Genomic DNA, 16,116 nt, shown 5'->3' on the forward strand with positions numbered 1-16,116 from the left:
TTGTCACGGTAGAAGCAAATTAATGGGCCAAATATAATGTTTCAGGTCTATCGACACGTATAACGAAGCCTTATCGTTTGCCAGCTTAGTGACAGAAGAACGTCAGTGCTCAACCGGCCACGTCAATCAAACCATCGAATACGTATTCCATTGTCTTGGTTAATGTCGATCTCACTAGTATATGTAAGTACTCGAGAAATCATCGTGAGTACCAACCCAGTTTGTGTTGTGCACTGACGATGAAGTTCATCACTCTGCTTGTGTTTCCCTTCGCGGCTGCTCTCGCTAGCACTGTACCCTTCAAGGGCTGCCAGCAAAAGGTGAAAGAGAGTATCCACAGTCCACCCCACGGGTGGTACAAGCATGCTCCCGCACAAAAGCACCACATGCTCGAGCTCAAGATCGCTCTTTCTCAGCCCAGGTTCCCGGAACTTGAGCAGCACCTCTGGGAGATAAGCGATCCTAGCCACGCACGTTACGGGGAGTACTTGTCGAAGCAGGAGACTGAGACACTCATGGCCCCCCACCCTGAGACTCTGGCCGTCGTCAGCGAATGGCTTACCTTGCACGGTCTGGCAGAAGAAGAAGTTATCCATTCATCCGCACGCGATTGGGTCACTATTCATGTCCCGGTCGGTCTCGCAGAAGAGATGCTGGATACTGTGAGCGAGGCAATACTGTCTTCGGAGATTACAATGCATTGACAGTTTGTTTCTAGACATACCATGTTTATAAACACGCTGAGACTGGAGAGAGCATCCTCAGGACTACGAGCTACAGTCTCCCTGACATCTTGCACCATCATGTTGATCTTATTCAGCCTACGACCATGTTCGCTCGTTTCAAGGCATTCAAGAGCACACTGCACTGGTCTAACCAGGCACAGCCTGCGGCGCCATACCTGCCGAGCGAAACAATCACGGGGCCTGCAGGCAATCCCGTCGATGCGAGCTGCAAGTCTACGATTACCCTTTCTTGCTTGAGACAGTTGTATAATGCAGAGAACTATAAAACAACCGCCACAAACTGCAACAAGCTGGGTATCACTGGTTATCTTGACCAGTATGCAAATAATAAGGACCTTCAGCAATTCTACCTGGCCCAAAATCCTTCCGCTCATGGTTCGAATTACACTTTGGTTTCTATTCATGGTGGGTTGCAGTCCGAACTTCGTCGATATTATCTTGTTCATTTGCTTCACAGGCGGAAAGAACAACCAGAGCTATGCGGCGGCAGGAGATGAAGCCAACCTTGATACTCAGTTTGGTTTCGGACTCGTGTGGCCCACTCCCGGAACGTTCTACACGACTGCTGGTCAGCCTCCTTACATTCCCGACCTGGTGTACCCGACGAATCTAAATGAGCCATACACATACGTGCGTTCAAACCATCACGATGGCGGTTTACTGTATCAATGACTACGATCTTCAGTGGCTTGAACACTTACTTTCACAGAATGATATTCCTCAGACAATCTCTACCAGTTACGGTGATCATGAACAAACTGTCCCGTACACCTATGCGACCCGTGTTTGCGCTGGTATGGCGTCTCTCAGTGCTCGCGGTGTTTCTTTGTTGTTCTCCTCTGGTGATGGTGGCGTTGGTGATGGGAATTCCGACCTTGCCACTCAATTATGTAAATCCAATGATGGGCGCAATGTTACAAAATTCCTGCCGTCATTCCCCGCTTCCTGCCCATAGTGAGTGGTATTTCTAATCAAGGAGTACAGCAACCAATTTGTACCACAGCGTGACTGCTGTTGGTGGTACTATCAACATCCCAGAGACTGCCGTGTTTTTTTCTGGTGGTGGATTCAGCGACTATGTAAGTAATCTCTGCCCCACATGAAACCTTCTGACCCATACATTGCAATGTATAAGTTTGCTCGTCCTGCATACCAGGAGGCTGCCGTCTCTAAATACTTAGCGATGCTCGCTCCCGGTACGTTCAAAGGTCTCTATAACTCGTAAGTCACCACAAGCTGGCGAAAGCACGATGCACAATTGACTCATCATCTCTAGGACCGGACGTGTATGTTAACTCTTTAACTTGCAAAAATCTTATGGAACCCGTTTTTATAGGCATATCCCGACGTGGCAGCACAAGCAACATCATTCTCTATCATTTATCAAGGTGAAGGGAATTTAATCAATGGTACATCCTGTGCTTCGCCCGCCTTTGCCGGATTTGTATCCATGTTGAACGACGCACGCATCAATGCTGGAAAGACTCCTCTTGGCCTTTTGAATCCATTGTTATATTCCACTGGCTACACTGCATTAAATGATATCACTCAAGGGAACAACCCAGGATGTGGAACTCAGGGCTTCAATGTAGGTCATGTCTGCACGCCTTCAGATCACATTGCTGACGTGATACCTGTATACAGGCCACTGTTGGATGGGATCCTGGTGAGTTAATGAAGGCAAACAGAGTTATGACGTGTCTACATGCTGATCATACCTGTAGTCACTGGACACGGCACACCCAACTTCGAAAAATTGAAGGCCTTGGTCTTGGCCTTGCCTTAAATTAATCTACACGAAATCCATTTTGGTAGACAGGATCCACGATGGATATACGTGCATCGTATACATTCACTCCTTCACTCCTGTAGGGTTTTCACCGAACAATTTTCTATGTGCGAGCAAAATTATGTACTGAGCGGTTCAAGGCAGTAACTCGGGCCGACGCTACACAGTGCAAAACAAGGACATGCAAGCAGGAAAGTCATGTTGTTTTAATCTTTCATCTCCGCATTCTTCTTGAGGTCTTCCCAAGTATTCGTACAGAACAACCACTTCCGAAAGAGCGCAAAAGTACAGTTATATATAGGCTCATCAGAGCGTCTAATCCCTTATTCCGGCGTCCGCGCGATCTATCACCACGATCTACACAAATCAGCATTTCCAACAGCCCTTATTCCACTCGCAGGCAGGCTGTGTCACTCGTATTACAATAATAACATGTATGGCTCATATCAGCATAGCGTTTTCTGCCCCGGCGACCATAGCCCCGATACTATAGGTCACAAGATCCTAGTACTTCTACCTAGCACACACGAAATGCGCGTCTAAAACGGCCGGCAGGAACGGCGGACTGGTGGGGTACGTCCCACACCAGGGCATTCGCGATTTCAGCAAACAAGGACACCGGGGGTCCAGTAGAATAGAACGTATTGTCCTACATAGAGTACACTCTCAATGGACAGAAATCGGAATCAAAAAAAAAAAAAGATCCTAGTACGCCAGGCCAGACTCTACAGACGCTGTACAAGTCAGGAGGAGGTGCAGTTGGACCTACCATTAGTAAGTAGATGGGCTGATCATGAGGAGTTCAGTAAGGGACGGGAGAGCGATAGCGACAAACACTTTTGAAACACTAACAAGACGACGAGCAGGTAAGAGGAGGAAGGATGGAGACTTGAGAATTTCAGAACAAAAACTCATCTACATACCAACTTGAAACGCGATGATATTATGTAGCTGAGAACTCAGAAGAGGCGTGAACCAGCGTGCAGCCTAACTACTATCGCGCGCTCAAGTTAGACATAGACAATAATCTCTGCCAGATGGGTCAGAGATGTCTCAGCATGTGAGTCGTGCATGAGCCTAGCACCCAGATCGGATCGCACGTCATTTGCATTGTGCAATGGACAAAGGGAATTTGAGGGACAGACAGATGGCCCGCGCGTGAAAATCTTGAAGCTCGAATGCGTCTACCAGTTAGACATGTGTAAAAAAAATCAAACTCGATCCAAAGCAAGCCAGCGTCATCCATATGATAATGATATCTGCGACACACCTAGTAATCGTCATTGAAGAGAGCATCTGAATTGAGAAACGATACCAAAAACAAAAACAACCATAATACGGACCTCCGCACCAGAGAGCAGAGAAACACAAAACACATAGTATAAATGAACAGCAGCCCGCTATTTTCAAATTGAAATCACATCTCCTCATCACGACGGTAGTCAACATAGAGACTATCGCTAGCAGTTGAGCTCCCAAATTCTCCTTCGTCGGGCATTGTATTCGAAAAACAAACATCTATCATGCCTGCTCGCCGCAGATTAGCCTCTGTCGGATGTTGCACATCTTCCAGGACTTCGTTGATAGAGGCTGAACGATGACCCAACCATAAGAGTTGCAGCACACCTATGTTTGGGATAACAGCCTGACTGTCGTGCGATGTCTTGAATGCTCTTGTCATACGTAGCGCCAGTCCCAGCATGATCACCGATGCAGACGCCGCGATAGCCAACTGGAAGCATTTTTGATGAATACTCATCGCATATATACCGCCACAAACTCACAGGAAGAAGGTTAATCTACAATGCTCCATCAGTCATTTAAAATCATCATCTGTGCAGTTCACTTGCATTGAGGCGTAGGGAAATGAACTCCTCGTTGACATAGGCCGTCCCATTGCCAGGGTCAATTCCTCCATTGGCCGTACCCATTTGTCCCGCTAAACACATATCACAGGATGAGTGAGAACAGGACAATGATCAAACATATCCCTTACCTAGCCAGATGAGTTGTGCAGCTGCTTTCGCAACCGCAGATTCTAGTTCATCCGGTCTCAAAGTGAAATTAGAAATCGGACGAGCATCCATGTACTGCGTATATTCCTCTGTGGTATTCAAGCCTATCAATGACATTATATACCTAGAAGCCAAACCGTACGTGAGACATGCGGCAGTACACTCAAGGAAAGTTTTTAGCCTACTCGTCCACAGCAGAATCAACGTTTTGTGGATTAAATGACATATCGTCGCTGCTGTCCTTAGCCAAAGCACTGCTGATCTAAAATCGACATTAAGTCATTGAACATTCACAACCCCTAGAAATGAGCGCTGTATAGTAACACACCTGTGCTTGCCAATTAGTACTTGACCACTCGAATTTTTTCATTTCCCATTGTGTAGATGGCTGCAATATGGACGTCGGACTCAGTAGACTGTTGGTTTGTATGTCGACCACCCCATCTATAGTGTTGGCTGACAGCGAGCATTGTATAAAAAAGACCTGGATGACATAAGTGGTAGTATTGCCATAGATAGCTGCAGAACGTATTATTATCATGATTGTATTACAAATAAGTAAACGTACCCGAGGTGATGTTTATGGCTACAGGGATCTCATCTTGTATTGAAGGGTCAATCTCCAATAATGTGGAGACCATAAGAAAGACACCATTGAGCTGCGGTCAAATTGTTACTCCGCTACAGTCCGCACAAACTATCTGGAAGGACGCTTACCTCCGATTGTATACTGTCAGAAGATCCATTTTTGAACCCTGGAATTATATATATATGATCTGGCCCTGTAGATGTTCTCAGCGTGATAAAACATCACCATGACCACAACTACCAACGGGGAGTATCCATAAAAGTCACAAAATAAGAATCTGGCCCCAACGGAAAGATCAACTCGCCATTATTCGCAGAGTATGTCACATTTGGAATCAATCCGCAATGCGAGGTTACCGTTGTTGCATTCACAGTAGCATTTCCTGTCATACCATTTGTTTTGAGAGTGTCGTAGAGTGTGGTGTTGGATAATCCTGCAGACACGAGTCCAGTCAACTGATTGACAACTGGTAGAGATAGAGTAATGAGTCCCAGGTTCGTGGAAGAGCTGTACGATGAATCGTTTAGCCACCCTTGTGTTGTGGGCACTGAAGTCGTCATAGAAGCATTGAAGGTTTGGAATTGTAGAAGAGTGGAAGAGGTGACATGCAGCACGGTTATGCTCGCAAGGTAGGCTGCCACAGCGGAAGTCGTCCACCATGAGGCAGGGACATCAGTTTGTCGCCAGACGCTGCTGAGTGCAGAGCCAAGACCCGCCCATGCACCAGAGATGTCATGGACTGCAGTCAGTTTCACACGGCGTACGAGTGTTCTCGAAATCGCAAGCCGTTGGGTAAGAAAGAGTAGCACAGCCGTGTATATCTGGACCAAGTCATATCATTGTCGCATTGTTAGGATACCAAGTGGAGACTGTGGATACGTACGGTATAAAACGCTTGTAGTGAAGCACTAAGCACCACGGACCAGAAATCGTTGTTTGTTGGTGTGAAAGAGAAAGTTACATCGTGTTCCCAGTGACGGACACAGAAGAAAAGAAGGACGACGTGCATTATGACCAACATAGGGCGTGACATGGGTGGACCCGGGTGGCACCCGTACCCAATCCGCGGGTAGATGGAACTTCAGAGGCCTACCCGCACCCGTACGGGTAAGAGTATCACGGGTGCGGGTGGATCCATGGGTGGACCTGCAGGTGGTATGGGTCACCCGCGGGTGAACTAGTATATGTTATGTAGAACTGTACTGTAGTACATATGAGAACATATGTATGAAATATATGTAAAAAATCAATCAGAGTCAACATCAATTGTGTCACGGCGTGAGGGATCCTCTTTTCCCTTCCCTTCTCCCTTCTCCCTTCCCATTTTCTTTCGCATGATTTTTGTAGCGATGCTGAGATCGGGCATAAGGGGTGTATTGAACCAAGATCCAACGGCAACCTGTGCCTTGAAAGAGCTTTACCCTTTCGACATAGAGAGGATCCGCTACTGAGTTGAATGGGCATTTATTGACCGCGCAACGGCGTGTATTTGTTGCTGGCGAGTTAGGTGCCAAAGATGCGCTCGAAGCTGAGTTGAAACTGCTCCTCGACATGGAGGATTGAGGTTTAATTAACTGATGACGAGAGACTCGGAGAGAGGGACCAGGCCACCAGGGCAGCACACATCGAATTTAAACATCTCGAATAGATGTCGGTTGGCGTCATGTTGACAGGCTCTGACTCTTAATCGCCCCTTGGACCAACACCAAGTGGCACCCCGACTAGGACCCCGGAAATCAAAAACTTCCAACATCGCGTTCACCGGCGCACTCGACGCCTCTAGGCGCCATTAGTCCCCATCCAAACCAGTTCCCATTGATACATAGACCCTACTAGCTTCACTTTTAATATTTCATACAAAAATCGCTGCACAAGATGCCAGTGGACGTTCAAGCAGACCCCATCACTGCGCGGACAAGCTCAAGAAACAAAGAAAACATGCTACTTAGACCCTCTAATAGATCAATTCCCGAACTAATAAGTAATCCAGCAACCCCCTCGAAAGTAATAGATGCAGCAACCGCAAGAGCCGAACTAGTCAGCAAAGGCATGCTGATCCCAGCAGCAGGCGCCTCCATCGAAGATTTGACGAATGCACTCTTCGAATTCACCATCAACACCCCAGGAGTCACCTTACTGCAACGAGATATGTTGAGAGCAATTGCTATCCTACTCGGGCTAGCCGACTACGAATTGAAAGCAAAGAAGATCGCAGAAATAACCTCTTTCTGTTACAAGTAACATCGGTCACGTGGCCCCCCTATCATTTTCCCTTCATCCTCGCCCTCACCATCTACCGGCTCGTCCTCCTTTACCGACTTTCCGTTGACCGGATCCTCGGGACTGTTCCCGTCCCTCGCATCATCCGCCTCTATGCACGTGCACGCACGTTCCTCTCTTGATTCGACCACCAATGTGGTCCCGCACCTCTGACTCGGTCTGACTCGTGCCACCAATGTGGCTTTCCTCTTTCTGTTTCCCCTGACTGCGGATTCCCGCACGTTGTATTCTTACCGTTGGTCCGTTCCAACGTTTCTCGGTCTCATTCCACTTTCGACCATCCATCACTAATCCGGCTGTGTTGCCAACGCACCTATACCATTCCCGTATCCCCTTTACCCTTACCTACTGTGCGGTAGCCTTGCCCTTAACCCTTTCCACTTAGTATAAGTAGTCGGTCACCCTGTACTAGATTCCTTAACTTGAATCTACTCAATCTTCCCTGGAACATACTTCCCTCTGAAGCCCCCTCAGCTTCAGTCTCTAGTATCTTTTCTTAGTCGCTCATCGCGGCTAAGTCTATCTCGATCAACCTCATCGTACGGACAAGACAGTCCTTACCTTGAGTGACTTCTTGGACATCCGTCTACCAAGTCACGTGACACGCGCGTACTGTGATCACTGCCGACTCGTCGTCGCCAGTATCACTTGCTATACCGGATCCTTCCGGTTACGTCACGAACGTTAGCGGACGATGCCCCTCTTAGGGCTCCGCCTAACAGATCTATTTGAGTGCGTAACACTTTCCACATGGTAGGAACCATCAAACGCCTTGAGAAGGTAGTCGACTCCTTCACAGCAATCCCACCTCAATTAGCTGCCATGGCCACTGCTACAGAGACGCTAAAGAAAAACGCCGACGACTTCACACAACTTAGGACCTCAATGACGGAAACCGACCCAACACGCCCTTCACCCAACTTACCAGCCAACTCACGCTCCTACAGTACGGTCGTCCAACAGAACGCTCCAATCCCTGCCCCAATCTCAGCAGCACTATTAAGGGCAGCCATCAAGGATCGTCAAATCTTACTGGAACCCATCCCTGGCGGCTCAATTTTCGAACCCAACGAGAACCCAGCAGATATCGCCAAGAAGTTTCAACAAACGCTATCGACAATTCGCTCAGATGACTCCCCTGACCTTCAAATCAAGGCCACGACCCGTCTACATAACGGAGGCCTCATCATCGAACTAACCACGGCAGAAGCGGCTAATTGGATCCGCTCACCGGAAAACAAGGTAAAAATCATCGAAAAGCTTGATTCACAGTTCTCTATCAAAACACGCAGATTCTCTATTATAGTCCCCTTCCTCTCGATCACTGCAGACGTTGAAAACGGACCATGGCTACGAGCGATCGAAACGGAAAACAACCTCTCGACAGGCTCCATTGAAGCAGCAGGATGGATCAAGCCAAAGAACCGGAGGGCCACGGATCAAAGAGTAGTGCACGCAATCTTCCATTTCACTGATCCTGCAGCAGCTAACTCTACCCTACGTGATGGTATCTACATCAACCAAGAAAAACTACACCCACGCAAAGACAAACGCGAACCAGTTCGCTGCGTTAAGTGTCAACTCTGGGGCCATGTAGCCAAGGATTGTAATGCGCCGAAAGACGTCTGCGGCACTTGCGGAAAGAATCACCGGACCGACACCTGCAACGCCTATCGCACCCTCTTCTGTGTTAGCTGCAACTCACAAGATCATGCAAGCTGGAACAGAAACTGCCCAGAGTTCGAAAACTGCTGCGCAGGAATTGACGCTAAGCTCCCAGAAAACTCCATGCCTTACTTCCCCACTGACGAGGACTGGACGCAGGTCATGTTGCCCCCGAAACCTGCTCCCTACCGAAAGCCAGCTGAGCAGCCCACCATCGAACAAAGGCCGACCTTCCGACAGATGAACTTCACCTTCGAAGCCAATCCACCAACTGACAACAGAAGATTTTACGGAAGACCCTCGAGAGGCACACCCGGCCATTTTGGACACTCCCGCCCGCGCACCTTTACGCCAACCAGCTCGAACTCCATCCCAATTCCAATGGGTTGGGGCTTGAGACATCCCGTACCACCAACCCAGCAAACCCCAACGCCTTCAGCCTCCACTGAACCCGAAACCGCAAAGTCCACACCCCCTCAACACTCACCTCTGGCTTCGTCTCCCTCTTCTTCAAGCTCCTCAAACTCTTCAAGCTCACGGACCTCTACCCCCCCTCATGTCTGATCAACGGAATGAATCAACGACCACCCTACGCGTATGGCAGCAAAATCTCAACACATCCCTCATAGCACAGCACTCCCTTCTCAACGGTCCCATCGCCAATAAATGGGACATCATCGCGCTACAAGAACCGCATATCAACCATATGAAAAACACCATATCGTCTCCTTACTTCCACGCTGTCTACCCAACCTCCCGCTTCACCTCCCCTGAAACCACCTCACGCACCGTCACTCTTGTTTCAAAAGCTTTTGACACAAACTCATGGCAACAAATCCCATTTCCATCTCCCGACGTCGTCGTCATCCAATTCCTCGGACCATTCGGCCACTGTACAGTATTCAACATCTATAACGACTGCACTCGAACGAAGACTCAAGAAGCTCTATCGACATTCCTTGAACGTGAGATCGCTCGAATCCGACCCTCAGCCGACGACCATATGATCTGGTTGGGAGATTTTAACCGACATCACCCTCTCTGGGACGAAGACCGAAACACGCAATTATTTACTAACCACTACCTCAACGCAGCACAACCACTCCTCGACCTCATCGCAGGACTACGGAATGATCATGATGTTACCGAAAGGTTTGCCAACACTCCAATCTTCCAGTTCGAAGAACTGGACTCGCCCGGATAACGTATTTTGCACTGACCACACAGGGGAATCTTTCATTAGCTGTACTACCAATCCCGCACTACGAGGTCCAGCCACAGACCATGTACCTATCCTCAGCATACTCGAGCTCGCAATCCCTCAAGCCACGACAGAAATCAAGCACAACTTCCGCGAAGCTGATTGGGAGGAGTTTAAGAGTAAACTAGAACTCGAGCTGGCTAAGATCCCACCCGCCCAACCCTTAGTGACTACTGACGAATTTCAAACAGCGGCCCACAACCTCACGACAACCATCCAAGCCACCATCGAACAGTTAGTCCCGACATCCAAACCGAACCCTCACTCAAAAAGGTGGTGGACAAAAGACCTGACAATGATGAGGCGAGAAGTCGCGAAACTCAGCCACCTGTCGTACCGCAATAGAAGTCACGCTAACCATTACAGCCACGAGGAACATCGCATTAAACGTAATCAATATGCGGAGGCCATCAAGAAAGTCAAGAAAGATCACTGGACGGACTGGCTCGAGAACATAACAGGTAACGAAATTTGGACTGCTAACAAGTATCTGACAGCTTCGGCTGGCGATGGGGGACTCTCGAAAATCCCCACACTCAAACATTCAGAGGGCGGCACAGCAGATACTAACAAAGAAAAAAGTGCAGCTCTGGCTGAAAGCCTTCTTCCCACCACCACCGGCAGCATCTTCAGTACCAGCAAACTTCGAATACCCAACAGCGGTCCCAACCCCAGCACCTCTAACTTCTGATCAACTTCAACGTAGCATACTAAAGTTAAGCCCATACAAGGCCCCAGGCCCTGATGGGATTTGTAACGTGGTTTTCATTCGCTGCGCTGACCTCCTGTGTCCATATCTACTTCACTTATTCAGGGCAGTATTCTCACTCAACACCTATTATGAACCATGGCGCGACTTCACGACGGTAGTATTACGCAAACCAGGCAAACCGGATTACACTATCACCAAAGCATATAGACCAATCGCGCTCCTCAACACGACCTGCAAGCTTCTGACTGCCATTGTTGCTGACCAAATGACTTATCTCCTAGAACACCACGAACTCCTTCCCAGTACTCACTTCGGCGGAAGACCTGGCCGATCCACCACAGATTCCCTCCATCTCCTAGAAGCGACCATCAAGGACGCCTGGCGTCAAGGTAAAGTAGTATCAGCATTATTTCTCGACATCGAAGGAGCCTTCCCCAACGCCGTAACAGACCGTCTGTTACACAACATGCGTACACGACGACTACCCGAATCCCTAGTCCTCTTCACGGAACGTTTACTAACAAATAGACGCACTCAGTTGAAATTCGACGGCCACCTGTCAGAATGGATTCCAATCACTAACGGTATCGGTCAAGGAGATCCACTTTCAATGATTCTATATATTATTTATGATTCTGACCTAGTTGATATTGCAGTAGGACGCGAGAAGAAGGAACGAACCCTAGCCTTCGTCGACGATACGGCCTTCATTGCGATCGGAAGGGACTTCCACGAAACTCACGCCATCCTGAAAGATATGTTAGAACAGAGCCGGAGGAGGCTACGATTGGGCCCTAGCGCACAATTCTAAGTTCGAAACGTCTAAATTCGCACTAATAGATTTTTCCATGAACTCAGTTAAGGACCGCCCACCTCTGCTTACACGCGGCACCACGATCACGCCAACCGAAATGCACAAATTCCTGGGGGTTATTCTCAACCAAGCGTTAAGATGGAAAGCTCATATTGCATACGCTATCGCGAAGGGTACAGCATACGTGTTGCAGCTACGTCGCATTTCATCCACATCCACGGGTGTACCACTCTCATTGATGCGTCAGTTATATCTATCAGTAGCCATGCCCAAAATGCTATACGCCGTAGACTTGTGGTTCCGCCCCTTGTACGTCGGCACAGGTGACAAACAGCAATTCGGCTCAATCGGAATTGCTCGCCGAGTGGGACGAGTCCAAAGACTGGCAGCAATTAGCATCCTAGGAGCGATGCGCTCCACGGCATCAGACACCTTAGAAGTCCACGCAAAGTTATTGCCAGCGGAACACAGAATGCAAAACCTCTGTTATCAAGCCGCACTGCGTCTAGCAGCCCATCCGAAGTCTCACCCACTCTATGCCCCAGTTCGCAAAGCGGCTAAGAGATATGTCAAACGCCATCGTTCTTCCCTCCACCATCTATTCCACGCATCCCAAATTGATATTGCCTCAATTGAATCCATCACTCACAGTAGACGCCCTCCGAACGACCGCAGCTCATACTCAATCAGCATCGCAAGCACGAGAAAACAAGCTATAGAAGAGCATAACGCCAATAACAACGAGATCAAAATCTATTGTGATGGCTCAGGTATAGATGGGAAAGTAGGCGCAGCGGCAGTTCTATACAGGCAAGGACAGCCCCGTCCATGCACGCTATGCTACCATCTCGGAACCATCGACGAACACACCGTGTATGAAGCCGAGTCTGTAGGACTCAACTTAGCAGCTCAGCTCCTGAAACAAGAAGAGGATTTCACATATCCGGTCTCAATCTACGTGGACAATCAAGCAACTATCAAATCCGGTGAACTGTTCTCTACCAAACCGGGACACTATTTGATAGACCATTTCCGCAGCGCTATCAACGAGTTGAAAAAGTCCAGCAAGAATCGAAACTTCAAAGTCAACGTCCATTGGATATCGGGCCATGATGGGGTAGCAGGAAACGAGAAAGCAGACGACGAAGCAAAGAAAGCAGCAGAAAGTCATGGCAATAACAGTTCCACTCGACGCTTGCCACCCTTCCTCCGGAAGGGAGTCCTCCCAAGCAGCATCTCCGCATTGAAGCAAGCACAATGACAAGAATCATCTGACAGATGGGGTAGATTTTGGCTAAAATCCCCACAGTCACGCTCGTACCATTCAAATGGACCCAAATCTCACTGCCGCAAGTAAATCGTTCACTTCCCTCGTCCAACATCTCCCGAAACACCATATCAGCCTCATGCTATGGCTCCGCACTCGTCACATTTCACTCAACCAGCATCTACACCATATCAGTAAAAGCCTCTCTCCCAACTGCCCTCACTGCGAAGACATTCCCAAGACTGTACAACACTTTCTTCTCTCCTGCCCTCACTATGTACGCGAACGTCACACCCTCACGACCGCCCTAAGGAGACAAGCCTCCTCCATCACGTATCTACTCACCAACGTCAAGGCAACAGCGCACCTTATTCGTTTTGTAAACAGTACCGGGAGACTGAAATCCACCTTCGGTGACGTCCCTCCCTCTTCACACTGAAACTCGAATAACGTCTAGATATATCGCACAGATCGTCAAACGCAGTCTTGTACATTCGCCAGCAGCACTAATACGCTCATTCAACCTCACTCGCCAACGCAAGGACAGGGCGCAGTTCCACAGCCCAACTGGAGATCAGACGAGAAGAGACGTAAGGGAAAGCCAAAGTCAAACCCCCACCAGCAGAGCATCAAGCTGGTCCCAACTTTCTACTTATTTTCTTACCGCAATCCATTTACTCCTTCGTGCAAAGATCGCCTTCGGCGATCCGAGTACTTGTATATTCCCCAACATACGACAGACCCATATACTCACGAACAGTACCAACACAGGCCCATGGAGTAGCAGACTTAGGCATCTAAAACGGCCGGCGGGAACGGCGGACTGATGGAGGTCACCCCTTCATCAGGGCATTTGCAATAGTAGGAGATGCGGCGGGGACACAGGTGTCCCCTTTCCTAGATACTAGTGTCCTACATAGGGTATTGTACCCCAACTGGACAATAATTGGATTAAAAATTAAAAAAAAAAAGGCTCTGACTCGGATAAGGACTAAAAATTAAAATCCGTCTGAAAATAGTTTATGGTCATACAGCACTGCTTAGTACCTGTTCAGAACCTTCATACCACGGGTATAGTACCTCAGCGAGCTTGATTTTGACATCGGATAAGTGCAAGTAGGGAGGGTACAATATTCATCTGAAACTAATTTGTCACTTGGCACCGGTTCATACCTCTCATTGGGGTACTAGACCACCCGTGGGTACCCATGGATACCCAACTTTAGCAAGCCCTCCGACCCGTACCCGTGCGGGTGAGCCACCCGTACCACCCACCACCCATATCACCCGACCCATGTTCCATCCGTGGGTGGCACCCGGGTGGGTACCCGGGTAACCCTCACCCATGTCACGCCCTAGACCAACATGCCATGCATGATGTGACATGCACGTGACGCAAACAATCCATTGCGCGCGGCGTTGTTTGAAGCACGGGCCTCCGCTGAGAAGGGGAGTATAGTTGTTGGCACGCAACAGCAAGCATTCGATCGACACGATACACAAGTCCTCGACATACCATGTATCAGTGGTGCAAGTGAGTGCAGATAAATGCAGATGTTAAACAAATAATAAGGTGGACTTGGTGAACTAGCTGGCCTGTACCCTGGAGGTGGCTCTTAGACCTTGATAGAAGGAGATCGGCCATTCCTTTTTTATATCTGAAGGCATTCCACATGAGTTCACCAAGGCCAAAGTCACTGCCATCGTGGTGAGAGTGGGGTTAGATTTTTGCATCAGCTTCTATTAGATTGATTCAGAAGAAATGATTGGTTGATACAACTTTGCCACAGCATAGAAACGTAAATGAAGAACAGCATTCAGAATTCCAGAACCTAGAAGCCTGGATAACGCTTGGCGAACTTCAAGCGAACTTTTTTCTTTTTGTGAACTGGCATCTCGCCGCTCGGCAATATACGAAGTAGGACTCTGTAAGCACGTGAGGGACTCGAGCGAGAAAGTAATCTTTAGATAGAGTTGGTTTCAATAATGTCCTCACCTTCGGTATCCCCCAACCCAACCTAGAATTATCTCAGTGGGAGACCGTCTTTGTTGTAAATCTCGATATACACATCAAAAACTCGACAGAAAGTGATGGCAAAACTAAGGGCCGCCGCCAAAGTCAAGGAGGTAGGTCAATTAAAAGTTATTCTTCATGCCCAAATACCTTGACTTCCTCACAACTGTGCCGATCAATCAGTCACTCAGAAGAATTGGTGCACTTCGACTGGTACTGAGCTATAAATGAAGCTGACTTTGTTCCAATTTTTGAACGCCGAATCGACGTCGATTCAACGAATCCGATTATCCGAGTCAGTATCCTCAGCTGTACTTATCTAAGCTTCGTCACCGATGGAACGGGCACGGACTGTAAGGGAACCAAGGCCAGACCTCCGACTATGGCGGGAGGCTACGGCTGTCTATCGAGGACAGACTACTACTACACACGCGAGGACGAGCCAGGACTCCTGCCACCGCACCAGGACCCGTGCCACTCCTGTCCTGTCCTGCCAGAGCGCCCCGCTCCACCGAACATCAGAATTTTCGGGTCTGAAGCTATCTCGGCAATACGGTTCATGAAGATGGCATGTCGTTCCTCATCTCGCTCGAGAACGCAATCAGAGATACCCTCGATGTAACCTGCCAGGGTGTAAGGGTGCGGAGAAGTGTATGTACAGATAGTACGCACTACGACGTACCCGTGATCCACACTGTAGCTCGTCCAGCGCATGGTGTTATCTTGGTGAAGATTAGCAGTAATGTCATCGATACTGACTCGGAGGTTGCGACACTCACCACGATGCCCGTGATTTGCATTTTGAGATACAAAGCTGGCAGTCCGAGTCTACCGTCTTCTTGACACAAAGTAATTGGCAGATACTTGATACTTGCGACGGAATGTCCCCATCGGTGCAAAACAGGTATACGAGCTTTCCAGCCAGAACTCTGACATTCACAACCGGCCAAACACTTTCTAGGCG

General features: G+C 48.6%; 2 protein-coding genes across 2 annotated transcripts; one reads left to right on the forward strand and one right to left on the reverse strand.

Annotated features, from left to right (window-relative positions):
* Positions 1–233: 233 nt before the first annotated feature.
* Positions 234–2,697, forward strand: F5147DRAFT_702595 (peptidase S8/S53 domain-containing protein). Its single transcript, XM_041437799.1, has 9 exons — positions 234–662; positions 719–1,151; positions 1,204–1,376; positions 1,432–1,700; positions 1,750–1,825; positions 1,882–1,954; positions 2,102–2,334; positions 2,391–2,412; positions 2,471–2,697. The coding sequence occupies exons 1-9, from the start codon at positions 240–242 to the stop codon at positions 2,530–2,532; spliced, it is 1,764 nt and encodes a 587-aa protein (XP_041291240.1). The 5' UTR covers positions 234–239; the 3' UTR covers positions 2,533–2,697.
* Positions 2,698–3,760: 1,063 nt separating this feature from the next.
* On the reverse strand, positions 3,761–6,291 carry F5147DRAFT_241761 (uncharacterized protein). Its single transcript, XM_041428795.1, has 10 exons — positions 6,023–6,291; positions 5,384–5,960; positions 5,268–5,332; positions 5,119–5,209; positions 4,879–5,069; positions 4,736–4,812; positions 4,532–4,674; positions 4,386–4,474; positions 4,320–4,334; positions 3,761–4,267 (listed from the first exon to the last, which is right to left on the reverse strand). Exons 1-10 carry the CDS (start codon positions 6,170–6,172, stop codon positions 3,953–3,955), a joined length of 1,713 nt encoding a protein of 570 aa, XP_041291241.1. The 5' UTR covers positions 6,173–6,291; the 3' UTR covers positions 3,761–3,952.
* Positions 6,292–16,116: the final 9,825 nt, after the last annotated feature.

The sequence above is a fragment of the Suillus discolor genome, assembly GCF_016758755.1.
Source record: "Suillus discolor strain FC423 chromosome Unknown F5147scaffold_38, whole genome shotgun sequence".
Classification (NCBI taxonomy): Eukaryota; Fungi; Basidiomycota; class Agaricomycetes; order Boletales; family Suillaceae; genus Suillus; species Suillus discolor.

Excerpts from the sequence above, each read along its gene's own strand:
- F5147DRAFT_241761 (XM_041428795.1), bottom strand. The coding sequence starts at position 6,172 with ATGTCACGCCCTATGTTGGTCATAATGCACGTCGTCCTTCTTTTCTTC. Across the intron at positions 5,961-6,022 it reads CACTACAAGCGTTTTATACC|ATATACACGGCTGTGCTACT; the intron begins GTACGTATCCAC and ends GACTTGGTCCAG. Across the intron at positions 5,333-5,383 it reads GACTTTTATGGATACTCCCC|GGCCAGATCATATATATATA; the intron begins GTTGGTAGTTGT and ends GAACATCTACAG.
- F5147DRAFT_702595 (XM_041437799.1), top strand. The coding sequence starts at position 240 with ATGAAGTTCATCACTCTGCTTGTGTTTCCCTTCGCGGCTGCTCTCGCT. Across the intron at positions 1,701-1,749 it reads TTCCCCGCTTCCTGCCCATA|CGTGACTGCTGTTGGTGGTA; the intron begins GTGAGTGGTATT and ends TTTGTACCACAG. Across the intron at positions 2,413-2,470 it reads CACTGTTGGATGGGATCCTG|TCACTGGACACGGCACACCC; the intron begins GTGAGTTAATGA and ends TCATACCTGTAG.